The 27956-nt window shown below is 43.9% G+C and overlaps 1 protein-coding gene across 5 annotated transcripts in view; it reads left to right on the forward strand.

The window, feature by feature from the left end:
- The first annotated feature begins 24867 nt into the window (after window positions 1-24867).
- The window catches only part of PTBP2 (polypyrimidine tract binding protein 2), a 46853-nt gene continuing 43764 nt past the window's right edge, over window positions 24868-27956 (forward strand). For 4 of the 5 annotated variants that reach the window (XM_035121617.2, XM_060276726.1, XM_060276727.1 and 1 more), the window contains exons 1-2: window positions 25065-26817; window positions 27578-27608. In XM_035121617.2, coding sequence (XP_034977508.1) covers window positions 26795-26817; window positions 27578-27608 — 54 coding nt within the window. In that variant the 5' untranslated portion in view covers window positions 25065-26794. The other variant, XM_035121618.2, reaches the window with a different exon arrangement.

A 27956-nucleotide genomic window follows, 5' to 3' on the forward strand; every position in this document is an offset into this window, starting at 1 on the left:
TTGCTACCGGCAATCTCTCGTCTATAGTTTATGTCATAAGACTGCAGTAAGTGGTTATAATTTTTCTTCCCAGATTTCTTTTTGTTTTGCTAATGTTTTCCCCCGAGTACTGTGAATGCAAATGATCCCTCAGCTGAGGGAAGCCTGATTCACACATGCAAGTGATCTCCAAAGTTGTCCAAAGGAAGAATGACATGCTGAAGCTCCTCCTGCTATCTCAGGTGCATTCTTGTTAGGTTTGCCTCTTTGGGCACACACACACACACAAGCTTTCTCTAAATATACGGATTGGGTCAAAAGCATCGATTTAAAGCTGGTGGCAGCCACACGAAATCATGGTCAATTACATCACATGACAGGTATCCTTTCATTGTGACCTGTTTGTGGGCAAAGGAATCGCCACAGGCCAAGGTCTGAGTGTTGTATGTAAAATGGTCTATTGGGTGGCTTTCAGACGACCCTTGGTTCCTTTTTCCTAATGCTGCCTTAACCTGATAATGCCTGTTTCACATGTTCACACAATGTAAAATGCAATTCTGGTGGAATCTAGTAGAAGCCTTGCACTCATTTCTGTGTTAACTGCTTTCAGAAAGAAAAAAATCCTTTTGCAACCTTATTAACCCAAAAAACATTGGAGTTTTGCACTGTAATTTCCCCGCCATTGTGAGGTGACAAAATTTGGGGTGCTGTACCGGCATACTGTTACTTCCTGCCATTTCCATGGGTGAAGAGAGGCACACACACACATAAAGGGTGAAGATATGTCCAACGACATCCACTATTGCGCCACTCTGGTATGAAAGAAATTTAGCGCAATGTCGCTGTGTATCCATCAAAAAGACAGTAACAGAACAGGGAAGGCAGTGTGAAAGGAATGTTAGAAACCAGAACAGAAGCGCTAGAATTCTAACCAGGGAAACTAACACAATAACCTCCATGTCTGAATTCACCCAATGTCTTGTTATATCATAGGTGGGGAGCTTTTTTTAAGCCCAGCCACTATATTCCCTGGTAGGCAAACTCCCAAGCTCCACATTCCAGTGATCAGTGGGGCAAGATAAAAAACTCAGAGATTTCTACACACACCAACACCCCTCTCTCTTCATCTTCCATCCAGGGAGGCATTCAAACAGTTCAAGGACACATTGCAGTCAGGCAAAAGCACTTGAGGAGGGCACAGTCAAAGCAAAACACATTTAGGAGCTAATGGGATTTGAAACCGGCCATTTCCTGTTCCTCTAGATATGAATGCTCCTGGTTGTGTATAACACGAGTTACAAATGTGCCGGACCCGGAAGTAACGGAACGGGTTACTTCCAGGTTTGACGATTTGTGCATGTGCAGACGCGCCAAATGTCACATGCATGTGCAGAAGTGCCGAATCGCGCGGCGAGCATGTGCAGATTCGGCGCTTCAGGTTGCGTACTGCCCTGGTTGGGTATGGGTCTCCAGAACGGATCCTGTTCGCATCCAGAGGTACCACTGTATATTCTCTGACATTTTTTTTCTCTCCTTTGCAAACAAACCAATCTTTAAGTCCCTCATCTAGGCCTCACTAGTTTTTATTCACAATATATACACCCACCATACCTGCCAAGTTGCTGTCGGAGAAATAAGGGACCGGGCCGGAAGTAGCAGACCGGAAGTAGCGCTGTCGCCATTTTGGAACTGGGCGGAGCATGCTCAGAAGTGACTTTTGATGCTGCTTTGCCCAGTTCCAAAATGGCTGCCGCGCCAGAATAAACCGGGGAAAACAAAAAAAATCCATTTTTTCAGCTAGGAACAGCTGGAAAAACGGGGATTTCCCAGGGAATACGGGAGACTTGGCAGCTATGACACCCACGTCCACCCAAACTGGAATTAAAACCTCTAGAAAAGGATAATTATGAAATATCCATAAATGAACATAATTGGAATGACTTCCCACCCAGTAATATGGGCATGGAATATGAAGGGGAGGGACAAATCACCAATTAGCAACAATAAAAACATTGGATGCTGTTGTATGCCCCCCCCACTCCCACTTTTGCTGATTTCACAGAGCTGGCAGCTGCCTTGTAGATAGGGTTCCCATTTTATTGTTCTGTGAGGTTTATGCTTTCCCCCTCCCCTGTGTGATTTCAATATTTCTTTACCCTTATTTTTGTGTTTCTAAAGAAAATCCTGATTTCCTTTCACTTCTCCTCGTCTCTCCAGGGCACGTCTGCTTAACAGCTTATCATGCATGCAAAGAAAATCCGGATGCATTGACAAAACCCACATTTCCCTCAGGTTAAAGATGCCCTCTGCTATAATAAAAAAAGGATCAACCTGGTGATCATATCTGACCTAGTGCCCCACCTCTTTCTTATTGCGACAGATTCAGTCAGACAAGTTGTTCCTCAAGACAGACAAGACATGACCTTGCGGAGACTCGGGAGAATTGAGGACAAGCTGGAATTCTAAGTAATTTATCTGCTGTTAACAATATTACTTCAAATGTCCTAGAAATCTCTTCCTAGAAGAAAGGACTTTCCACAAATAGTAGTGATATTAATCTCAGAGACACACACACACAAAAATCAAAGATGGTGGGGAAATCAGAAATGATGACACAAGTAGAGAGACCTGAACTCATCTTTAAAGGGGAACACATGCAACACAAGCCTATGCAGGTTTACTCTGAAGCAAATTTTGCTGTGCTCAATGAGACTTACTTCCAGGTAAGTGTGAATCGGATTGCAGTCTTGATCTTCTTTGCCCATATATGAGAATGTGTTCGTGTAGCTAGTAAAAGGCTGAGGTCTTTCATTCCCAGATAAACTTTACAGTAATACTAGCATGGTTTGTCTAAAGTTGAAGATAATAATGTTTATTGTCTTCCTTTACCAGTGGAGAGGGAGACCATAACAGGGATATGGGAGGTGCATGCAGACTGCAGGTTTTCTGTAATGGTCTTGCGCATTTGCCACATGGCGACGGAAGGCAAACAGGGTTCCATTGTCCACTTTGGGCATCTCCAAGCCCACAAATACTATCCGTGGTGGGCTAGGTGTTCCTGATTTTTTTTTGCACCTGGTATGAGGGATCTAACAGTGGTAGTTTAATGTCTATAATTAATTTACTAAATAATTTACTAGTTATGTTCCTTTGACTCTATAGAAAAGGCCTAATAGGAAAATGAAGACAGGAGTCCCTTCTACTTATTTGAGACATGAGAAAACTGAAACGTTACTAATTGCACATTTCAAGCCCTTTTTTAATGTCATTCCTTTGACTGGAACATTATACCATGGGTTATAATAGGGCAGGAGCAGTTGGCTTGCTTTGTATCCCTTTTTTTCTTTCTCTTTGCAGGAATTCATTGAGCATGCTGTTTTGAAGGAAAAGCCTTTTTGTGTGTATTTTTAACAGCCAGTTGACGATGACTTGCTTTCCGTCACATGAAAGGCTTTGCTCCTAGATTTGATAATGAGAAGCAAAGATTTCTCTTTTAGTGATCTGGCGGGGAAGATTAGTGGTGCAGCCCTGTATATGTCCACTCCGAAACAAGTCTTGCTGAATTCAGTGGGACGTACTCCCTGGTAAGTCCCTGGTGGTGACAAAGCTTTTTCTGCCCAAGGGCCACATTCCCTCGTGATAAATCTTCCAGTAGCCGCTTGCCAGTGGCAAAGAAGTAGGAATGGGCAGAACCATGGGTTCTTTTGTCTGAACAGTAGCTTAAATGTAGTATTTGGGCCTCAGGCTTGTGGTTTACCCACTGAGGGGTTAGAGGATTGCAGCCTTTCTTTGATAACTGCACAGACCAAAGGGCACATTTGGCAGAATTACAAATAAAATGCAAACATAATTTCATGTTCAAATGCCAAGTTAGAAACAATAATGTTATACTGTATAGGAGAGGGAGATTTTCCAGATAAGAATATGCAGCATTTTATTAAGTTGTTGTTGGCATCCATGTGTCTCGAGAGACAATGGAGTGCGCCTCTGGGGGTAAAGTCAGACTGCTGCATTAGCAGCACCGAAGTGACCTCCCCTGGGACACAAGCCTGGGCAGGGTGTATGGAGGTCCTGGGCTGCCCAGATGACAAGACCCCATTCCAACCCCCATCCCAACCCTTGGCCTCACTGATGTGGTCCAAAGGAAAGTGAGCAATATGTTTGGCACCAGCTTGGCTGCAGAAGTTACAAGGCACCACCCACCACCTTAGGGACCCCACTCCGGGTTTGTGTAGGGTTTACTCCTTAGCCTTTTCTTCTTCTGAAGATATTCCATGAGGCAGTAGAGGTTTGGGATCTGAGTTTCCCTTCTCCTAAATGGGCTACCTTCCTGAGTTGATGATAATATGATGATGATGATGATGATGAGCCCTCATTTCCTTCTACAGCAGGTGCAGAAGCTTCCTTCTTGACTGTTGGACCCACTGTTGGTCTCGCCCACTCAATCCATCAAAACCTGTTTTCTCATTCAGCGGAAATCCCTAACTCTCTGAGGGTTTGAGACCCATCGGCCACCTTCACCTGGTTTAGCTGACCAGTCAAAGTTGTTCCCAGAGTGTGGCCATTGTCGCATGATTTGCAACAGGGCAAAGATATGATTTGAACCAAGGATTTCTAAGTTTTCAAATGGCCATTAGTCACATTGCTGTAGCTCTCCTAAAGAGCCATAGTTTATGTAAAGGAGGCACAGTCAGAACACACTTTCCCAGCTTTGGCTCTAACTCTCTTCTGTGTTATTTTCTGTCAGTGGTTAAAAGTTGAACAGAGCCAAATACCAGCTCTCGGTCATCCGTGTAAAAGCATATTAAAGGCATATCTCAGATAAAATAACAGAGTCACTGTAGCGCCTTTTCAGATCTCTTGGTTTTTTCAGTCTAAAGTACATTAGCAATGAATAACATTCTGCTAGGGATGTCTGGCAAGCAATATAATTAGATTATTGGCATGTCACAGTATGAACCAGGAGCACGTCAATCTGTTTGATAGTATAGTAGATACTTTAGGAAAGTTCCCCATTTGGCTCAGGAAACTTGTTATTTTCTTCAGATGATGCAGCTGTAGTGAATGAAAAAAAAGGCATTTCAATCTTCTTTTGGCTCATAGCGCTTCATACAGGTGCAAATCTCTCTCTCTCTCTGCCTAATGTTTACCGTGAGTGACGGTTAGCTACCTGTATAAATGTATCTGGCAATGGGAATGGAGAAATGATCACAGCTCCCTCTGCCCCCTCCACCCTATTCTCTCTCTGTCTCTCTCGCAGTACCTTGAAGCGTGCAAATGAAAGGCAGCATTTTGCAGGGGCAGAGGAATGTGGCTGAAAAACCAAGGGAAAGTTTGGATGCATAGAGACTGAGTCCTAAGTGAGATGAAGCTGTAAGCGGGGGACAACCTTTGGTGAGGCATCAGGGGCAATGTGTGTGGGCTTTTTGTGTAGTAGCTCTACACCAATGGGATGACCTCCTCTCTACAGTGTGCCTTGCCTCGTGAAAAGGGAGAAATTTGATTTAATATTAATTAATATATTGCTAAATCATAATCATAGAATCATAGAGTTGGAAGAGACCACAAGGGCCATCCAGTCCAACCCCCTGCCAAGCAGGAAACACCATCAAAGCATTCTTGACAGATGGCTGTCAAGCCTCTGCTTAGAGACCTCCAAAGAAGAAGACTCCACCACACTCCTTGGTAGCAAATTCCACTGCCGAACAGCTCTTACTGTCAGGAAGTTCTTCCTAATGTTTAGGTGGAATCTTCTTTCTTGTAGTTTGAATCCATTGCTCCGTGTCCGCTTCTCTGGAGCAGCAAAAAACAACATTTCACCCTCTTCTATATGACATCCTTTTATATATTTGAACATGGCTATCATATCACCCCTTAACCTTCTCTTCTCCAGGCTAAACATACCCAGCTCCCTAAGCTGTTCCTCATAAGGCATCGTTTCCAGGCCTTTGACCATTTTGGTTGCCCTCTTCTGGACACGTTCCAGCTTGTCAGTATCCTTCTTAAACTGTGGTGCCCAGAACTGGACACAGTACTCCAGGTGAGGTCTGACCAGAGCAGAATACGGTGGTACTATTACTTCCCTAGATCTAGATCATATTCTTTTTTTAATGATCATATTCTTTTTTTAATGATCATATTCTTTTTTTAATGATAAGACACAAGACATTGTGTAAACACACCCACCCCTTCACACAGAAATACATTAGTTAGAATAAACTAAACCACAATGAAAATTAGAAGCCTAAGGCCTTTATAATGTCCTTCATTTAGGCCTGGGGACAGAAATACCATTCCAATATCTAGGGGTGGGGTGGGGGAGAAACATTTTCTTAACATTTTTATTGTAACCGCCTTCTTTTAAAAGATGAATAAGTAAAATAAAGTTGGCGCCTAGGGTTTTTAAAAAATAAGTAATGCAATCAATGGTCCCTTCCTAGATCTCTATTTGCTTTATATCAATGCGAACCAGGCCATGCTTTATGTATTTCTGGGCTTCTAAACCTGAGGTACATTGCATAGCTCAGGTTTAATCAATTGAATAATTATTTCATCCAAGGAATGGAGAAGAGAGTTAAGACTCCACCCATTTTCAATCTGGATGCTATATAAGTAACATGAACCAGATCCAAATATGTGTGCTATTTTGGGGGTGTGTGTTAATTCTTAGCTATGTACACACTTCTAGAATACAACTTCCTTGTGTGATGGAGACATATAAAAAGCTCTGCAGAGTCTTGGTCCAGTGTACTTAAGCTAATGCCTGCTCCCACATGAAATCTCCTCAAAGCAATATGGCCTTCAAATACCTCAAACCATTGATGCTTATAAAGTGGTTTCAAGGCACAGAGACTTTCCATAAGTTTCACACTGCCCTCTCTAAATTAGAGACTCTAATGGTCTTCTGGGGACTGGCAAAAAAGTATTTGTTTGGAAAGCGCATTTTGTGAATGAGCAAGATGATGTTTTAATGCTTGGGTTATTAAGTTTTGTTCCCTGTTTTTATTGGAGCTGCTATTATTTGAGATTTTAAAATGTGATGAATTCCTCCTACCAGCAAGCAGACAGTGCTGATAGACCTTGATAAACAACAACAACAACAACAACAACTTTCATAAAAGGGATTTCCAGAATGACCCAGTTGCTAGATTCTGCAGCAATGCTTGTGGGTACCATTCCTATAATCGAGGGAGCAGGGGAATAACTTATATTGTTGCTCCCATGCTCAGACTTGACAGGGTTAACGCCGGCCAGCTTTATAAGAAAAGCTGTGTGGATGTTCGGAAAGCATGAAGCCAATGCCATGCGACCTTCATTGTTCAGCATCCTCTGGCCCGAAAGCAGCTAAGTTTTCCATGCGCTTAGTATTCATAGGCAGCATTTTCACACCCCAGTGGACACTTGTACTGTGATTTCAGAACAGTCATGGCACTTGGAAGCTGCTTTGCAGACAAGAAGAAAGGAAGTACAGACTCCTTGCACAGTCAGGATTCCAGCTACAAATCTATTCAGATCTAGCTTCCTGTGACAGGCTGGTACTTGACAAGGGCACAGCTCACCTGCCTTCCAGGTGAAGCAGTTACTATGGCAGAGTATGCGTTTCCCCCTCTGAATAATAGCAAAAGACATCCATAGACTGCATCATGGAACTCCCATGCCATGTCGCATTTGACTGTGACAGCCCATTGGTCTCTGCAGAAGGCTTGAATAGGGTTCAGTTGGGACTTGATTGCCTGGTTTAGGTCAGCAGTGCATTTAGGCAACAGATATCCAATCTCAGGGAGCCAAACTGAGAGAGCAGGAAGTGGTCAACCTATTCAGGACCTGGGAGAGCTCCAGAATTATTTGGACAGCAGCCTGGGCAAAACTGAGCACAGTGGTACCTCGGGTTGCAGACGCTTCCGGTTACAGATGCTTCAGGTTGCAGACTCCGCTAACCCAGAAATAGTACCTCGGGTTAAGAACTTTGCTTCAGGATAAGAACAGAAAATGTGTGGCAGCCACGCGGCGGCAGCAGGAGGCCCCATTAGCTAAAGTGGTACCTCAGGTTAAGAACAGTTTCATGTTAAGAACGGACCTCTGGAACAAATTAAGTTCTTAACCAGAGGTACCGCTGTATTTAAATAGCAAAACAAATCTGGTGGGTGCTCAGACTGGTTTCAGGATTCAATGTTATTTAAAGCAGGCCCTGGTCTGAACCTTAGATGCCTCCCCTCCACAACCTGGTATGCTTGCTGTCTTGTCTGCTCAGAAATTACAGGAGGTGAAAAAGATTGGACAGGTAGGGAAGCTGTGGGTTCTGGTTCTTTGCTTAAGGTGCTTGAACCCATGCCCCAATGATAATATCCTGTATCAAGTCTTTTTCCTATGAGTGGGCTGCAAAGTGTTCTCTTTTTCGGCTGGTCCTTGGGCAGGTTTGGAGCCTGCAGGATCCCTGAACTAAATTTTTGGTGACTCACAGTTATACTAGTACTCTCTGGCTTAGAATATCAGCTTTTCTCAATCTGATATTCTCTGGCTGTTTTGGACTACAATACCCATCACCCCTAACCATTGACCATGCCATCTGTGGCTGATGGTTGTTGTAGTCCAAAATATATGAAAGGCACCAGGTTAGGGAAAAGCTGTTCTAAGGCCAGGGTAGCTAACCTGTGATCCTCCAAATGTCGTTGGATGATAACTCTCGCCACCTGCATGGTCAATGGTCAGGGATGATGGGAGTTGTAGTACAGCAACAGTAGGCTAGCCACCCCTGATCAAAGGTATCTGGAAACTGGGATGTGATAGACAATAGAAAGGATTCCCCCCCCCCCGTAAAAAATGTAAATATGTCATCACACAGCCCCCATTGGAGGATTTGTAGTGTGAATCACCACAATCCTGGATTTGCATGAAGTCGGGGTGGGAAACAGGAGCAAAAGGTTACATGATATGCAGGTGGAAGAAGAAGCAGGAAGTCAGCATGGAGATGGTGCAGAAAATGCGAGAGAGGAGGCATGAAAATGGGTATACAAAGCCTGGCTGCAGAATAGAAGAGAGAGGTGGCTTCAGAAATGGGGTTGGGAAGGTGAAAAGCAAGCTTGGGGGGGACACTCTAGGAGGTCAATGTGGGGAGGTTGGAGCCAGCAGTGGTACAGCCCCAAGTTGGAAATATGTGCGGAAAGCTAATGCCTCTGATGGTTCACCCTGAGGTACAAAGCATCAGCTATATTGCCAGTGTACATTTGTGCAAACAGACAAGGATCTAATAAGTTCAAACGTATTTTGTTTAGCTGCTGATACGGATACGCTCCCCCATTATGCCTTAGACTTCATTTTGCGCCTTCTATGTATCGTTATTTGTATCCTATGGGGTAAATCAGACGTGTTACCAGTCTCCGTGAGATCGATGGAAATTTCTGATGTGTCTGCCGCCACACTTGAGCGCAAAGCACTGGAGGGCATTTCGCATGCCGAGAAAGGTCAGAGCAAGACTACATCAGTCTCTGAACCTAAGATATTCTGAACTCTTCGCTACCCATTAAGAAGAATGAAGAGGAGCTGTGATTTGATGTACACCATCCAAAAGAACTGCTTGAGGCAGGAAAAAAGTTACTGCTACTCATTGGGCGGAAACTAGGTCTCTTTAATAGATAGGAGTGTGAAACTGCTTTTTAAAGCAAGAATGAAGAGGAAGATCCTCCCTCTCAGTAATTCCTTGTCAGGGCTTTGCGGGGATCCCTCCTGAAAGCAACCAGCTGGAAGGGCCACAGGCAAGTAGACAGTCTAGGTCAGGCAGACATCAAGGACGCAGAATGGTCAGTTGAGGAGGCATAGGCAAGATATACAGCCAATTCTGGCAGATGGTCTGGATCCTGAAGCTGAGAGTCCATGAGAAGAAAAAGTAAGGCGAGGCACAGGAGCCTCAAAAGAAACTACTCCCTCTTATAAGCTGAGGTCCTGCTCATAGGCTTTCCCCTGGTTGGCCACTGTGAGAACAAGTTGCTGGGCTAGTGTGTTTTTAAGTTGCTTGGAATGAAGAACCAAGCCTGAAGAACCAATGGTGCTACTAGGTCAGCCACCCATGCCCTGATTGGCTCCCCAGGTCACCTAGTACAGAAGCTGTGGTACCCATCTCATCTCTCTGGACATCATCTGGGTACCAGATAAAAGAGTAAATAATAGTTCCATCTGCTCTAGAGCTGCTCTGGTGGTGCAGAAGGAATTGTAGTCCAAGGCATCTGGAAGGGGTACCAGGTTGGACAAGGCTAGTATAAACTGAGCATCCCTGCTCTACAGATAGCTTTGGTGAGGCGTACCTCGTCCCCTCTTGTCCTCTGCTTGTGACAGCTTGTGGTTTCGATTATGAGTATCAGTCTGTTGTGGACCGAAGTGTGAAAGATCCTGCCTTGCCTCCAGTCAAGGGATCGGAACGGATGACCTTCTCGTTCTTCCCAGTCCTATAATTCTAGATTAAGTAATTAAGCATAAGGCTCGACATGGATAATTAATACAAAATGTTCATCAGCCTAGTGGCTCTGGGAAGTAATAATTTACATCTGTAAATTAATCAGTTAATTAATTGGTTAAAAGCAAGAGGGATAATTGATTAAAAATCTTTAATCAGCTGGCAGCCATACTTACAAGGTGAGTTGCAAAGCTAACACCCTGGTCTTCCGCACACATACTCGGAACCAAGTTCTATTGATTTGAGTGGAATTATGCTCCCAGCGAGCATGCTTAAGATCAAATTTTGAATTTATAATCTCTGGTGAAATGAGTTCATGACTTATAGGAGCATTACATTCTTTCACTATTGCTATTCAGCTCATCGTTTAGGGAAGCGCATTGGAGAGTCGGCCCACACTATCTTTATCTCTGTGAAATAATCTCTCTAACTAAATACTTGCATTGGTTTGCCATCCCAGTAAACTGTTTCCAATACATTAATCTTGTTAACTCCGACAAATCCTAACCTTGTTATAAATGTGTCATTAGATAAAGAATTATTATAGAATCAGCAAACATAATGAAAGGAAAGCAAGGAGTGCAGATGTATGTGGGGGGGGGGAGATTGCTTTTGAAATTGTTGCAGTGTTTGTAGTTTTGTAATTCATTAATACATTATCATGGCTTCCGAATGTGGGTTTGGAGGATCTGAGCATTGTGAATCGCGCCAAAATCTATATATGAAATTGATCTGCAGGTGTGGTGCAAATCTGCAGCGATAAAAGAACAAATCCAAAAAATGACCCTGGCTTTCTCCTAATTGATATCCCCTCACCCCTTGCTTTCCAAAGCATAAGCAGGCTAGCAGCAAGAGCAACAGTGTTTTGCAAACTGGATCATAGATGTCTCATATTAATTGGTTATCAATAGGGCCTATTTCACCCACACCCATGTACCCGATACTACGCACATTTCTTCGATGGCCGTTTTGCCACCTGCATGCTTATTTCTCGGGCCTGATTTACCCATTTGGCAGAGTGAGGTGGTAGAATCCTGAGACTGTGCCCCATTAGTTTGAAGGGGTATACATCACCTTTGGAACGCCGTCTCTCATTTTTGCAGCGAAATGTAGCTCAGTTGCTTAGAGCGTGGTGCCGATAATGCCAAGGTTGCAGGTTCGATCCCCGTATGGGACAGTCGCATAGTGCTGCATCGCACGGGGTTGGACTAGATGATCCTTGGGGTTCCCTTCCAATTTTATAATTCTATGAAAGCTCCCTGCAAATCTGAAACACACAAACCCAACACAGGAGAAAGCTCAGCCAGTACTCTTGCTTCTGCTTGGGTGGTTTTGTTCTGCTTTTGGTTTTGTTTTCTTTCTTTCTTTTAATTAAGTAGGGAACTGTTTAAAACTGTAGCAAACAAAGTGATGCTCTCATGCAGCCAGAAGTAATATGGTTCATTTTACCCAGTGCTTTAAAAAAATGTATAGGGGTACTCTCATTTTCCTACTCATATTGAAATACTGCCCCTCAATGAGACCAAACTTAGATTCACAAAATGTTTAGGGGTATGCATACCCCTGCGTCCTCCGAGAAAAAAAAGCACTGATTTTACCACCTCAGGGCTCTACCACACTATATTTTTAAAGCAGATTCTTTCCCTCAAAGAATTCTGGGCACTGCAGTTTACCCCTCACAGAGCTAACTACAGTGCCTAGAATTCTTTGAGGAAAAGAATCTGCTTTAAATGTGCTCTAAAGGTATATAAGTGAAGTGTATACACAGCCTCATTGCTAAATGTGGGAAGGGGAAAGCAAAGAAGGGCCAGCTGGCCCCATCCCACCATAGCACCCCTGCTTGCCCCACTCGTCCTTCAGTGGGATTCTAGATTTTGCCATTACATGGGGCTCAGGAAACCCAGTCCAAGGATTATATGCAACAAGAGGTCTAGGAATGTTGTCAGTTGTTCTCACGATTATAATTTGCATTGTGATCATTTGTTGTGATCATGGAGTTGGAAGAGACCACAAGGGCCATCCAGTCCAACCCCCTGCCAAGCAGGAAACACCATCAAAGCATTCCTGACAGATGGCTGTCAAGCCTCCGCTTAAAAACCTCCAAAGAAGGAGACTGCCCCAGGTTCTAAAATTAATAGTTATAGAAAAGCAGTGGCTTTCTTGGCTTTAATGTTTTGCTAACTATGACACGGTCTAACATATCAAAGTGTGCTTTCCTAGAACCACAGGTATTTATGTTCCTTTAAGGGGACCGATGAACTTACTCCAACAGTTTATCAAACAAGCTACACTTTTCAAGAGCAGATCTGCTATACCAAAATATATGAACGTCTCCAGATGTATTCGGCTTATTGCCGATTCATTGGTGCACTATTGCTCCATCTGTCTACTTAAAAGGTTTTTATGAAGAGGAATGAATTAACTGTCCCTACAGGGAAAACTCATTGGACACTGTGAGCGCAATGCTGATGCCAGAGGAAGACCAGAAGGGGAGCACCTTCAGTCAAAGGACAAAGCGGAGGGGGCATATCTAAATTGATGCCGAGGTGAGTGTAAGGCCCGTGAAGCGATACAGACACAGAGTTGCTTTGCTGCTCTTAATGTTGTGCATGAGATAGCTAACAGAAGACTAAACTGATTGAGATGGCTGAGGAAATAATGGAAGGTTATTAGACTGGAGTGGGTATCGGGCACAAAACTGCTTGGACCTTTGCTTTCTAGGCATGAGACAACCACAAGTCTGGATGAACCCTTGTTTCATTATAAATGCATGGTGTATTATTATTATTATTATTATTATTATTATTATTATTTCTGTATTTTAGAATTTCTGTTTTGTTGGAAGCCGCCCGGAGTGGCTGGGGGAACCCGGCCAGATGGGCGGGGCATAAATAAATTATTATTATTATTATTATTATTATTATTATTATTATTATTATTATTATTATTTTACCTTAAGCAGAAAGGGGGAATTCATGTTTGATTCCTCTTGGCTTTGTGACCCCCTTTTTACAGGGGTCATTGTCAGGGACGGGGCAGAGGAGGAATGGTGGAGACTGCCTCCCCATCCTGAGCCTTCCAGGGAGGAGGAAGAGGAAGAGGAAGACAGTATAGATTTACAACAGGGTTGCAGCTCAGAGGCAGATGAGGGAGGAAGCTGGGAAATCATGGGACAGCCAGACCAACACCCAGCTGACGCGTTGTCATTAGAAAGCATTCCAGACACCCCCCCCATCTCCCGGAACCCGGCTAGCCTTAAACGTAAGATAGCAAAGAGCTCAAAGACAGAGGGCACTTAGAAGCACCCGTAGAGGAGATGATGGTGATGACGAAGTGGGAGAGACCGGGGGGTGGGGGGTGGAGATTCACTCGGGACAACCCCATTATCCAAGAGGCTGGGTTCTATAGCCTCTCTCTGTAAAGATTGAAATAAAAAAGGACCGTAGGAAACTTTCCCTTGTCTTTATACTTTCCTGGGCAACCACCCGGGAGCCGCTGACAGCATCCTGACAGTCATGGAGAGAAACCTAGGATCTGGGTTTTTTTTTTTCTCATGGTGGACCAAGCATGTATACGAAACTCTCCTCCGCTAGCTGCCAGGAGCCATTGCAAGAGTGCAGGGACTGTCTAAAATCCTGAAAGGCTCCCATTGGCTCTCCTCCTAAGTTCCGAACATGCCCCTTCCCTTGGAAGATTTGTAAGTCACCCCCTGAGAGGCTGCATGACCCCAATCAAGCTTGACTGGCCTGCTGGATCAGACCAAATATCCATTTAGACTTGGGATGAAGACACTGTGATCCTCCAGGTATTGCTGGACTACAAATCCCATCACCCCTGACCATTGGCTATACTGATGGTGCTGATGGAAGTGTGAGTCCAATGGTATTTGGAGGGCCACAGGTTCCCCAACCCTTACCTAGGCTGGCACCTTGCCAGACAGGTGCTTCAGATCATTAAGTCCAACATCTCAACCATATTTGTCCCCAGCACCTGGTAATTCAAGACTTAAGTTTTGCAGGTCTAGTTTAGGGATCTGAACAGTTTAGAAGTGCAGCAGTGAGAAAACAGAATTATGCTGGTCATTTTAGAGTCCCCGTCCTAACCTCCTTAAAATGATGTATGTGAAGTATCTGGGGCACGTGAGGAAAGTGTGCCTTGGAAATAATTAAGACGCGACTATTGAATTATTTTATTAAAAGTCCTTGGAATGTTAGAGCAATGCATTCATTCCTCTGCCCAATTCCATTGCTATTGTGGAATTCATTCTATTAGCTGGTATATATTGTTCAATCTAGTGGAGCTCGGCTGGTACAAATGCATTCGGGATGGCAGCCAATGTTTCCCAGCCTAAACATGTTGCTTATCTACTAGGCAATCGTTTGGCTCCGTTGATTACAAACCTCTTTAAATCTCAATCTTCTCCTGCAAGGGGAAAACAGAAGGAAAGGCCACCTTTTCTAGGCTGACAATGCTGTCATTTCCTCTGTGAGGAATGTTGAATAGTAAGAACTTTTGAGATCCCCCCCCAGCTTTGAAAGTTTGTACATCACTGAAGGGATTTCACCTTCAAAGATCCCTCATTCCAGAGGGAATCCCCTTTTGAGGATTTTCACCCTGCAGAGGAAACAGTCTCATTGCCTTTGATTATTTCCTTCTTCAGACACAGTCACATTGCTTGGGTATCCTCTTTGAAGTTGAGTTTCTTCTCTCTCTCTCTCTTTTCTCTCTCTCTTCTCTCTCTCTCTCTCTCTTTACACCTTAAAGGATTTCCCCTTTGAATACGTTCACATTGCTGAGAGGTGATCTTCCTTCACTGACATTGATCGTCTTTGAAGATTTGCAGAATGTGGAAGAGAATCCACAAAACCGGCATTGTGATAATAATTGCACTGTGGTTAAATGGGAGTGCTGTGGGCTTAGCCACTATTCACACTGAAAAGGATAATAGTGATACTTTAAAATATAGTCCTCTTTGTCCGAATTTGGTTATAACTCATTAGCATGGCACATCCTTTTCACATATGAGACACTGTCTCCAGAAATTACAAGTAGGAGCTGCCTGAGAACAGGCCAGATAATATCAGCTATTACATTTTTATTCCGCTCTTATGCCAAGGAAGCAAGTTGTCATACAAGTCACCATCCCATTTTAACTTTGCAGCAGGCAGAGGCAGAATGTTCCAAAATAGAGGCTGTGTTCACAGATCACAGTAAGCCAGGGTTTCTGGTTTATCGTGTTTTACAAGTCAGAATCTAGTTACAAGTAGGTAGCCGCGTTGGTCTGGCGTAGTCAAAACAAAATAAAATTCCTTCCAGTAGCACCTTAGAGACCAACTAAGTTTGGGGACGCAGGTGGTGCTGGGGGTTAAACCACAGAGCCTAGGGCTTGCCGATCAGAAGGTCGGCGGTTCGAATCCCTGCGACAGGGTGAGCTCCTGTTGCTCGGTCCCAGCTCCTGCCAACCTAGCAGTTCGAAAGCATGTCGAAGTGCAAGTAGATAAATAGAAACCACTACAGCGGAAGGTAAACAGCATTTCCGTGTGCTGCTCTGGTTCGCCAGAAGCGGCTTTGTCAAGCTGGCCACATGACCTGGAAGCTGTACGCCGGCTCCCTCGGCCAATAACGCGAGATGAGCGCCGCAACCCCAGAGTCGGTCACGACTGGACCTAATGGTCAGGGGTCCCTTTACCTTTTTAAGTTTGTCAATGACAAACTTAGTTGGTCTCTAAGGTGCTACTGGAAGGATTTTTTAAAAAAGTCAGAATCTGTAAGTCAACAATGAATTGTGTTTAAGGCCAGCTAGTGTTTGTGGCTTGCTGAGAGAGAAGCCGGATCTCAGATTCAGAGGGAGTAGGAAGCCAAGGCTTCTGGGTTTGTTATCACAGTTACACCAGGGAAGTTTGAGCTGCTTCTTCATAGTAAGCCACAATAAGCCAAAAAATCTGGTTTATTGTCGCATGCAGAGGCATCCACCGCGACGTTCCCAAGGTTAAGGCATTTGAACCAAGGTGTTTCTTCTTTCCATGACACAACACTGACTCTAATGATGGGTGAACACACGTTGATCTGATTTGGAATGCCTGCAGCTTATGTGAATTATTTTCCAAAAACACTTTTAAACATGACTTTATTCTACATGCAGAGAGTCATCCTCATTTGCATGTTGCACATTGTACCAGCTCCCAGGGCAGAGATTGTTCCTGCTTTGATCCTCTCTAGTCCTTTTAGTCAAAGTTTGGCTTTGCATGTCATCCAAATGTTGGATTGTGGTTAAGTTCTCTCCTCTTTAATGATGATTTGTAGCCAAGAAGAAACTATGGTTACAGATCTAGGTTAAAGAGGAGAGAGCTTAACCACATCCCCATGTTCAGACAACATATCAAGCCAAACCATGGCTTAGTTGCTGCATTGCCCTAAGCTAAAAGAAGCAGGGACGAATCTCCTCTCCAGGAGCCAAAACATGTGTGTGCTCATTATATCATCATCATCATCATCATCATCATCATCATCATCATTCCCTGATAGGGATCCAAGGCAACTTACAGATAAAATAAGAACAGCTAAAGTCATTGAAAAAGAACAAACATAAAAACAACAACAAGTAAACCTTAATCGAATTAAAACTGTCTCTCTCTCTCTCTCTCTGTGTGTGTGTGTGTGTGTGTGTGTGACAGAGAGAGAGAGAGAGAGATCTATTAAAAACATACAGATAATTCCAATAAAAACAGCATGACACCAGTCCTTTCATTAAAAACAACCAGTTTTCAAAAGCCTGTTGCTATAAGAAAGGCTTCACCTACCAGCAGAAGGACAATAAGGAGAGAGCCAGTCTAACTCATCTAGGGAGGAAGCTCCAAAGTTGTCTGGGAGCAGCCACCAAGAAGGCCCTCTCCCGCATCACTACCAAGTGTGCCTGTGAGGAGAGTGGGACCAAGAGAAGGGCATCTCCCATTCCAACAAGGGTGACTCTCTTTGTGGATGGCATTGTATTATTAGATACATTGCTGATATGGTATAAAGCTGGGGGTGGGGGGCATGGCCGGTCAGAGGTGTGTGTGTGTGTGTGTGTGTGTGTGTGTAACAGGTTAGCCAATCCTGTAGCTGTTATAGCCTGCAAACATTTTATATAGGGAAATCACAGGTTCATAGACAGATTTTCCTTTCCTCGGTCACTAAAATGGAAGATGTATCTCTACAAAGACAATAGGGTTTGTATTTGTGGTATCCCCTCTACTGAAGTTCAATAGGGGAAGTACAATCAAGCAGCTTCATACTATGCATGGGGACAGTCCTTGTAATTTGGATTGGATGTGATCCTCCATTCAGCCTACATGGTCCAGTCAACTCATATGCCACGGCGGTTTTCTGTGCTGGAGATGTAACACAGAAGGGTGGCCACGGGGACCAATTGGGTCTTATTGATAGCATTTTTGGAACTCTGCTGGCTTGCTAGCCACTTCAGATGGTAGGAAGGCTGGAGACTGGGAATTCTCCAAAATAGTTGTTTTTCTCTGAAAGCTTCTGCCATTTCCCCAGGGGTGCCGCAAACGGAGCCAGCATTTGTACATGGGCTTTGAGATCTCCAGATGAAATGGATTCCTCAATTGTTTGGCTTTGGAACAGTCAGAAAGCATCCCACCGCTGGCTCCTTCTTTAAGAGAGTTGGGGGGGGGGGTTGTGCTCAGTGGCATTCTGTCCAGCCATCTGCTTCTCTGAGAACACCTCTGAGAATTTTGGTCGTGAACAAAAGTAACACAGACATCTAGGCTGTCACCGAGAGCTTTTTATGTGTGAGACAAAGAAAAACCAATCTAGGGGACTTGAGAAACGAGAATTTGAATTTAAGCATCTGTACTGGGAAGGAAAGGCAGAAAACAATGTCCTGGGGCTCCTTTCACACTGCAGAGGATTGGATTGTTTCCCAGTTCTATTGTTTTAAAAATAATATTTGAAACCAGTGGGAAGGAAATAGCCTTGATGGCAAAGGAATGGATGTCTTCACCCACCCTCCAGAAGCCTGAGAAGGTGGAAGATGAACAGTTAAATCTTACATGTTTTGACCTGTAGATAGACAAGGCCAGGCGGCATGTCGTCCCGGAGAATGGCTTGTTTTTATTTCAGGGAAATAAACCATAATCTGCTAAGAAAGAAAATGCCAGAGGATAGCCTATAGGACTTGTTTTGACATTTCAGATCCCTTGCACTAACAGGAGAGCTTCTGATCTGAAGGTTGAAAGAAGAAGACCTTTATGGAGGCTTTTACCTATAACGTCTCCTTTACGCAGCAGCACGGCTGGGTCCACTAAAGCAAGTCAAAACCAAAGCTGACTTTTGGAAATGGTTAGTTTACAGGGCCACCAAATCAAATAAATAAAAAAGGCCTGGCTAATGGAGCAAACCGTCTAGCTTGTCAATTGTGCAAATTGACTACTGGGACAAAACTGATAAAACCCCTACTTGGGCTGAGATGATGAGTACTGAGCAATGAGGTTTAAAGGAGAGATGGATGAACACACGCTTCCATAAATTCTTACTCCATATGTTTTCTCAGTTGTAGCTTAATGGTTGTTCAGAGTTAGCAATGTGATGTGCATTAACTCCTTAAAGCCAACCTAATAATCATCATTGAGCTTCACACCCGACTCCTTTATTCAGAGACTGCATGCTTCATACGGGTCCCGAACCATCAAGTGAAGAAATGTAGAATTTACCATAGTTTTAAAGGCACATTTTAATTTCTATAAATTACTTACTAAAGTAGGACAGGTATGTGAATACTTTACAAATGGCATGAGAGAAAATACTTGCATGTGCTTGTGGTTATTCCTGGAGGAGGGGGTCATGGTTTTCTTAAGAATTCCCTTTTCTTTACCATGTCCAATACTTACTTTCTTTCTATCCATTCCATTTTCCACTGTAGATATGACATGAATTTATTCTCCAGTAAGCTCAGTATCTTGCAGCAGACTTATCTGTGCGCAACCCTTTCCTGTACTCACAACATGTCGTCTTTGCGTACAAGATCTTTAGGTATATAGTGGAGCTGAAAAGGTCCCCCTCTCCTGGTATGCAAGCTCTGGGAGCTTGTGGGGAAGATAAGCTAGAGGCAAAGAAATTCAGTAGGTTTCACAGGGAACACTCAGCATCCCATCAGTATTTCATCCCTGTCTCAGGTATTGAGCAAAGAGAACAGACTGAGTTTACTTTTTATCTGCACCTTTGAATTGAACTGTCTTCTCTTTCCATACCACATCCAGAATGACAGAAGCAGAAAATTGTACCAGAGAACTGGCGACGTCTGAAGATATGTAGTATTTTTATATCACTTACGACATGTGGTTGTCTATACAGGGCTGAAGAGTCCTTTTGTCTTGGATGAAGAAAAAGGAAAGTGGGGGGTGTTTCAGAAAATCAAATATTTCTAGTAGGTGACATCCATTTTGTAGCTGTTAACATGAAAGATCCCATTAGACCTCATCTAATTTGAACATGTTTAAACCGGCACATTTAACTCAACTTTGCTAATGACTCTGTCTTTAATGTGTTTCCCTGAACCTGAACAAATTACGTGATACATTTAAAATGCAAATATGCCTACTTAAGAATTAGGGCTATGATCCACAAATCACTAACTTTCTAAAAGCCCAGTTCTAACCACATTTATACAAAGGTCCCACTGTGTTTACTCCTGGGTAAGTTTGCAAGTGATTGTAGCCTAATCATCTTTATTGTGGTCAGTGGGGCTACTCCAGAGTAAGTGATATGAAATTCCAAGCTGTGGCAGGCTGATCTTATGCATGTATGCTTAGATTAATTTCAATACCGGTATGCTCAATGGAGCTTACCAACAAATGTGTGCACAGGATCACACTATTATGGTATACTGTGAAAAAACAAGCAAAACTTTCAAAATCTTTGTGGACCCTACAGATACTCATACTTTTAGTTATCATACTTCTTTACAATGTTCTAGATATTTACAGTGGTACCTCAGGTTAAGTACTTACCTGTAATTGGTTCTGGAAGTCCGTACTTAACCTGAAGCGTACTTAACCTGAAGTGAACTTTCCCGTTGAAAGTAATGGAAAGTGGATTAATCCGTTCCAGACGGGTCCGCAGAATACTTAACTTGAAAGTACTCAACCTGAAGCATACTTAACCTGAGGTATGACTGTACTCTATTTCTTAAATACCTTGATGTTGGCCGAGATACAGGCTACATTGTGTAAAATCTGTTATTGTTTCAGATAATATGTTATGAAGTACTATAGAGTTTCTACTTATGCTTAGGATAGCTTTTAATGCATAAATGGACTATGATCCACAATCCAGTTAAACCACAGTATTTTGTAAGGCACATTATATGTGTAGACTGGGCTAAACATGAAAACTTGCCATTATATCGTACATAATGGCACAACTACTTTCACTGTCATCAGGAGGACATCATATGATGTCAATGTCATACGCCAATGACATAAAAACAAATTATATTCCATCTTCATCACTGCACAACCTGTTGCATGGAGGCAAAGTGGTGGGCTCTCGTCATCTCTGTTGTCCATGCTGGTTGAGACTGGTGGGAACTGCTGAGACTGGTGGGAGCTCCAATCCAATGACTTTTGTAGAGCACCTCATAGGCAACTCCTGTATTATGGGGTGATTATATCTTCTGAAGCTTTCTTCTCCAAAGACCGTCTCACTTTACGATTTACACTTGGTTATGGACAGTGCTTTGTTTCTAGAATGAAAGATACACTGGGCGGTTACCCTGGGCACAAAATTTCCTCACGGCCAGGTGGTCCTTGGGGTATGCTGGATCTGAGTTGTTAAGGCCTTGTAAAGGAAACTTAGGGCTAACTACTTCTGAAGAAGATGCACTTGTGTGGCAATGTCCCTCCTTCCCGTCTAATAAAGACACAAGACGCGGTAAATGAGTTTAATTGGGTGGTTAAGGCCACAACTTTATTGATTACGAACGTTGATCGGAATTGGCTTAGGCGTTGGAACCTATCAGACTATATCTGACTCCAACCCGTGTGTTGGAGCCCGTGAGAAGTTAACCACTAGTAAGGAGCCCAGTGATGTACATCTACCGGAACTCCTCCTGTAGCCACCGAAGCGGCGTGCCCTACGGCCCTGGCATCTCCAGGCTCAGGACCAAGCCCCACCCCCGGAATCCTTTAATGGAATTACTTCTCCAAATTTGGGCAGTTCCTGACGTAACCTGCCCCTCCCTGTCTAATTGTTATGCAAATTTCCAACGCCTAACCACCACTCGAGCCTTATCCCTTCCACTGTTAGTATACATCAAAGAACTATGGTTGTGATCTGCTGATAGGAACGATGTGTGACTGTACAGACTCAAAGCTGATTCAAGTGGGAGAGGAGGCTGTTAAGGAATTAGTTAATTTTCCATAAGTTAGTGCAAAAGATTTCCCCCCAGGATGCAGCTGCAGAGTACTCCTGACTGTCTTATCCCTGTTGTTGTGCTGACTGGCCTATATCAGAGGCTCCAATTACAGCATTCTGGTTGTGGAGAGTAGTGGGAACATGTGGAGAAGGATTGTTGGAGAACTGGGAAGACTGAAGTTGTAGGACTTTGGCAACTATGGACTTGCTGGGAACTTTAAGCAAGGACTCTGATAGCTGAAAACCCTCTCTGGGCTCAGAGAGAGAAGCATTCTTGAAGCAACTGTATATAGTGTGTGTATGGTGTGTGTTGTGGAGTGGGTATTCAGTGATTTCAGCCCGGTGCAGATAAGAAGCTGGAGGCGAGGATCTGGTACAACATCTCTTTACTTCAAAGAACAGGTAAGAGCCAGAACACAGGAATGGGGAAAACTGGGGCTTATATAATAACAGAGGACTAGCAGGGAAAAGATACATTTTCTAGCAGGGAAAAGATACATTTTGGCGGGACCAATGGCACGGATTCCCTCCTGCGGAAACCAATCCGGCAGAGGTTCCAAATCCTGCACCCTGAACCAGCAAATGATAGACGTTCCCGCTGGAACTTGTACATTCAAATAAACTCTGTAATACAATACAATAAACTCTATATTACAATACATACTTGGCTGTGCTATTACTTTAATACACAACAGTGTGTTTCATGTCTACTGAGTAAAACTCTGCTACACTTTGTCTCCTGTGGGAAGTTTAATAACTTTGCTGAACTCCTGACTGCGCAGTCACCCAGCAGGTTATTGGGAACAAACATCCAACAGAGACATTGTGCATATACTCTTGAATCCTTGGAAATTTGCAGGTGTTCACATTTCGCAGAGCCCAGATATTCTGAATATTTCTTTGCCCATTTCTTATTTAGTCATCTAACAGAGAACTGAAGTCTCCAAAGGCTAGAGGAAAGCTGTTTTGAAATGAGTGAACAGTGAAACAAGTTTTTTTGAGCTGTGTTCTATTTCCAAGGATATGAGGGACTGTCCTTATTGTGGAGCCTCTGTTGGAATGCTACCAGACTTTGTTGGCCTTGTTGACATGCTTAAGTTTCTGATCAGATTAAGGCTGCATTTGAATTTTGAGTTTATTGTGTTAGTTTTACTTGTTATAATGCAAGTGCTTCTGTCCCAATTTCTAATGTTTATTTTACACCGTATTACCTGCTGTGTTATGGAACTGTGGATTTTTGATCAATATATTTCCATGCTGCCCTAGATTTCATTCACACCAGTAGACAAGGTGTGACACAAAAAACAAACAGCCTTGGATGTGTTGCTGTTCCCCAACCCATTCTGGGCATGCATATTTCTGTTCCCTTGTGATTCACTATGCAGTATGCCAAAATATCACCCAATTTCTTTGTTGCGTGAGCAAAATGTTATGGGTTTCCAGGGCTGCAAATGGACTCCTCCCGCTCCCTGTAAGCAACATGGGAATTAGCACTAAACTTCCACTCAGGTTCCAGCTGTGGATTTTATGTTGTGCGGGAGATCAAATAAAATGTGGAAATAAAGAGATAAGGAAAAGTCGGAAAGCTGGATATAGCGCACTCTGAACACGGCATAGTAACCATGTGACCCCCCCAAGATATTTGTGCAGGCTGTAGGGGTAGCAAGAAGGGTTTAAAAATATGTAACCAGAGGATGAGACATACACATATGTGTCAAGTACACTGAAGGCCTGCCTGCATGAATATTATGATTGGGAGTAAGAGAAAGGTAGTTAGTTAATTATATTTGTATGGGCTGTGGATTTGTATCTGTCTTTACTTTTTTGGCCTTTCTGGTCCATCCTGTTTTATTAATATACAAAGGAATATATTTTTATAATAAAAAAGGCTGAAGCTAAGGCAGAACGACCCCTGTTATTATTTCTCAAAGCAAGGCACTGCCACGGAGCCAGCCTGTTTGAGGGACGGTCTTGTCCCCGGGAAATTTGAGGCTTGAAGCATCACTACTGCTTTCCATGTTTTATCTTCCAATAGGAAGTCTCTGATCTCTGGCACATGCAGTCTTGGAGTTACATTATTGTGGTGTGGGGTCTAACAGAGGCACAACGTAAATGGACCCTGTGAGCCCTTATGGTTGCAAATATACTTATGCAGCAAGGCTGAAAGGAAAAATACCCAACTTCTACTCCTCAGTGCTCTGAATTTCTCCTTGCCCTTTCTACATCAATCTCATCTGGATACCTGTTCAGACATATGGGCTGCCTATATTAATTTATACAGTATGTTTAAATCAGGACCAAAGGAGTGTTTTTTTTATCCTTCATGTCAGCTGATGTTCCTGTCTTTTGTTTTACTGCTATATTTGCAAAAACAAAATGTAAGTGAAAATGGAGAAGACGTCGTGTGCAATAATAATTTCCCATTCCTAACTTGTCTTTCTGGAAGTAAACCCCACTAATGTGAATGCTGTATCTATTCACACACTGAGAGTCAAAATCAACGGAAAAGTTAGGGGGAAGGTAGTTCTTGAAGTAGGCAAAGGGGGCATAGCTGCCAAGTTTTCCCTTTTCTCGCGACGAAGCCTATTCAGCATAATAGAAAATCCCTTAAAAAAGGATAACTTGGCAGCTATGAAAGGGGGTGGGGGGTGGGAGAGGCCCAGTGTATGATAGGGTTTCTTTCTCCTTCAGGTCAAAGTCAGACAATTTATGGAGTCTCTCCCCGTGCAAATAATCATTATTAACAAAGAGATGCATATAAATATGCCCAGAGATGAAACTCCAAGGTGAAGGGATCCTAAATAATTTCCTTCTGAAATTGTGCTTTAACTCGTGCTTCAAAGCCCAATATAGGGAAATAAAGACAAATCCCGCTCTTTTTTCTTTTTGTGTGTGTGCGCGCGTCCCATTTCTCTCACCATCTCCCCCCCCCCCCGTTTGCCTTCTGAGGGCAAGAAATACATATACACAAGAGCCGTCAGCCGCGCGGACTGCGCATGTCCGAGGCCTCTCGCGCATGCCCACTGAGAACAAAGGAGTTCCGCGGGTCTGATGGGGAGAGTGGAGCCTCCTAGATAGAGCGCTCGGCAACCTTCGGCGGTTTCCGTTGGGGCCCGGCCGCCATTTTCTCGCTCCCCTCTCTCTTTCTCGCTGCTCGCTACCTGCGCGGCTCCTTGCCCTGGTCGCCAGCGCTTTGTCCTGTTCGGCGATGGACGGGTGAGTGAGGGAAGGAGTGAGGGACGGACGCCGCCACTGCCGCCGCCACCGGGTGGAAGAGAGGGAGGAGAGAGTTGCCGCCGCCGCCTCTCCCGCCTCCCTTCTCCCCCTTTTCCGAGGGGGGCAGGCTGCGCATCCCTTATGTGTCAGGGGCGCTTCCCGAGCTCCTTCCTTCCCGCCTGCCGGGCTCGGGGCGTGAGGAAAGCCTGGGGGTCCCGGGAGGAGGGGAGAAGAGGGGCGTGTGTGTGTGTGTTTTCCTCTCCCCGGGGGGAGATGCCTGGCGAGGCGGTTGTCACTGCCCCGGGTAAGGGGCGGTGGTTGGGGGGCCGGTCTTGACTTTTGACAGAGGCCTGGGCCTCTGGAAGGAGGCATCCCCGCTGGGATGCTGGGCTAGACAAGGCCCCTGTTTGCCCTATTACATCCCCGCGACCCGTGGCATCCCCGCGTTCACACATTACTGGCCCCTTTGCCCATGGGGAACGCCCTTTTCTTCCCTTCCCTTGTCCCGTCGCTCCCGAGCTCACCCCTCCCCATTGTTTTATTTGGGTTAGGGTGACAGAGGAGGAGGAGCAACAGCGATGCCCCCCATTTGGGGCAAAGGAAGCAGAGGAAGGAGGCTCTTTTGTTTCCATTGGGGCCTTGTGTGTGTGCGCATACCACCTCTTTTCTCCCAACCTCCCAAGGTGGAAAAAAAGATGCCTTTGTGTTTGCTGGAGACAAGGCAGACCAAGCCGAAGGAAAGGAAGGCAGGGATTGCAGGCGTCAACCATATGGAAACAAGGCAAAGGGCCTCCCTCCATTGGTAGTGAGGAGCTTGGGTGGGCAGCCTGTGGACGTATCGCAGGCAAGGCCCTCTTTTTATTGGAAGCTGGGAAGTCTGGCTCCTCAGTGACAGCGTAAATAGAGGGCTGATTTATTTATTTTACTGCCTTCGTCAGACCTGAATCTGCTTTTGAAATGAAGCCGGCCAGCTCTTGTGCACATGATAAAATGGTTGCACTGGCTTTTTATTTATATACATACATATACACACACACATTATATATATATATGAGAGAAATAAGATAACTGCATGATGGTTGGCGATCATAACAGGAGCATGATGAGCCCTGCTAAAACTTGGGAAAGTTAGTCAACTTCCGTGGGCAGCGGGCAAGATTATTATACTGTATGCACAAGTTGTATTCTCTTGAACAGCTATTTGCTACATCCACATTCAGTGTCGGGATCTAGTTCTAGGCTTTATGAAGTTTATTGCCCTGCCTTGCTAAAATCTGTTTGCTGAATTGCCTGTGCAACTCTTTGTTGACATTAAGGACATAAGAAGAGTCCTGTTGGATTAGGCCAAAGGCCTATCTAGTCCAGCATCATTTTCTCACATTGGCCAACCAGATGCCTGCAACATGAGGGTAGTACTCCTATTTCACTCTTGTTCCCCAGCAACTAGTATTCAGAGGTGTGCTGTCTAAAATGCTGGAGGTAGCATATAGCCATTATGTAGCCATGATAGCCTTTTTTCTCCATTAACTTTCCTTATACAGTCATACCTTGACATCCGAACGCTTCGACTTCCGAAGGTTTCGACTTCCGAAGTCGACAACCCCGGAAGTCTTTTCGCTGTGCGCAGTCTGCGCCTGCGCGGGGTCAGCACATGCGCAGAAGCACGAAATCGCGCTTCACGCATACGCACAAGCGGCGCTTTGTCATCCGAAAACCTCAACTTATGAAGATGGCCGCGGAATGGATCGTCTTCATAAGTCGAGGTACCACTGTACCTTTCTGAAGTAATCATCACATTTCATAGTAGCATAGTGTTAACTACGTACTGTGTAAAGAAGTACAGTGGTACCTTGGTTCTCGAATGGCTTAGTTGTTGAATAAATCAGCTCTCGAACGCTGCAAACCCAGAAGTGTTAAGTTTTGCAGACATTTTTCGGAAGCCGAACGTCCAACACGGCTTCCAATTGAGTGCAGGAAGCTCCTGCAGCCAATCAGAAGCCGTGCCTTGGTTTTCGAACAGTTTTGGGAGTTGAATGGACTCCCGGAACGAAATAAGTTTGAGAACCAAGGTACCACTGTACTTCCTTTTGTTTATCCTGATTTCCCCACCATTCAGCTTCAGTGACTTCCGACTCTAGTTTTGAGACATGGAAAATAACTTCCTCTACATCTAGTTTTACAGTATAAGCCTGGTCTGTTGTGCTTGATTAGATCTGGCTAGGATTTGCTCTCTTGTATGTGGTTTTAGAGTTGTAAAGAAAACATGAACAAAAGTTATTTTTTATCCTCTTTGGCTCCCATTATCACCAATCCCAAGTTTGGTTGTATGTGTGGCACCAAGGTAGTTCTTGCCACCTTGTTACTTCAGTATGTCATGAGAAAGTCTAAATTATTACAAATAAGCATTTTAATGCCAATATATTTAAAAAATATTGAATGTTTGGTTTCAAAGAGAATGCCTTTCTTATTAGAAAAGAGAAATAAAAGTGAATTTCCTATTTTAAACTTTCTTTTCTTTTTCAGCATTGTCACTGATGTTGCAGTTGGTGTGAAGGTAGGTTATGAATTTAATAAATAATCCCAAATTTGGTATGAAATGTTAATTTGTAATGTTGACTATTTGTCCCGGTCACTTTTGGTCAGGGGTGCCAGCAGCATTTTCTGCTTCTGGTACACTGTATGTGGATTGAACCCTCAGCCCTACCCACAAAAGAGGGACCAATCTGCAAATAACTTGAGTGTGTTAATTTATATTTATAGATAAATTTAGAAATAATTACTGTAACTTAAATAGAAATTGAATATATTTTGCCAGAGTGGGAAAGACTTTAACCAGGTCAGGTGACCTTGTAACCCTATGTGAATTTGATTGTTTGGTAAGTATAAGGCCGTGGTGGGAAAC

The sequence above is a fragment of the Zootoca vivipara genome, chromosome 7, assembly GCF_963506605.1.
Source record: "Zootoca vivipara chromosome 7, rZooViv1.1, whole genome shotgun sequence".
NCBI lineage: Eukaryota > Metazoa > Chordata > Lepidosauria > Squamata > Lacertidae > Zootoca > Zootoca vivipara.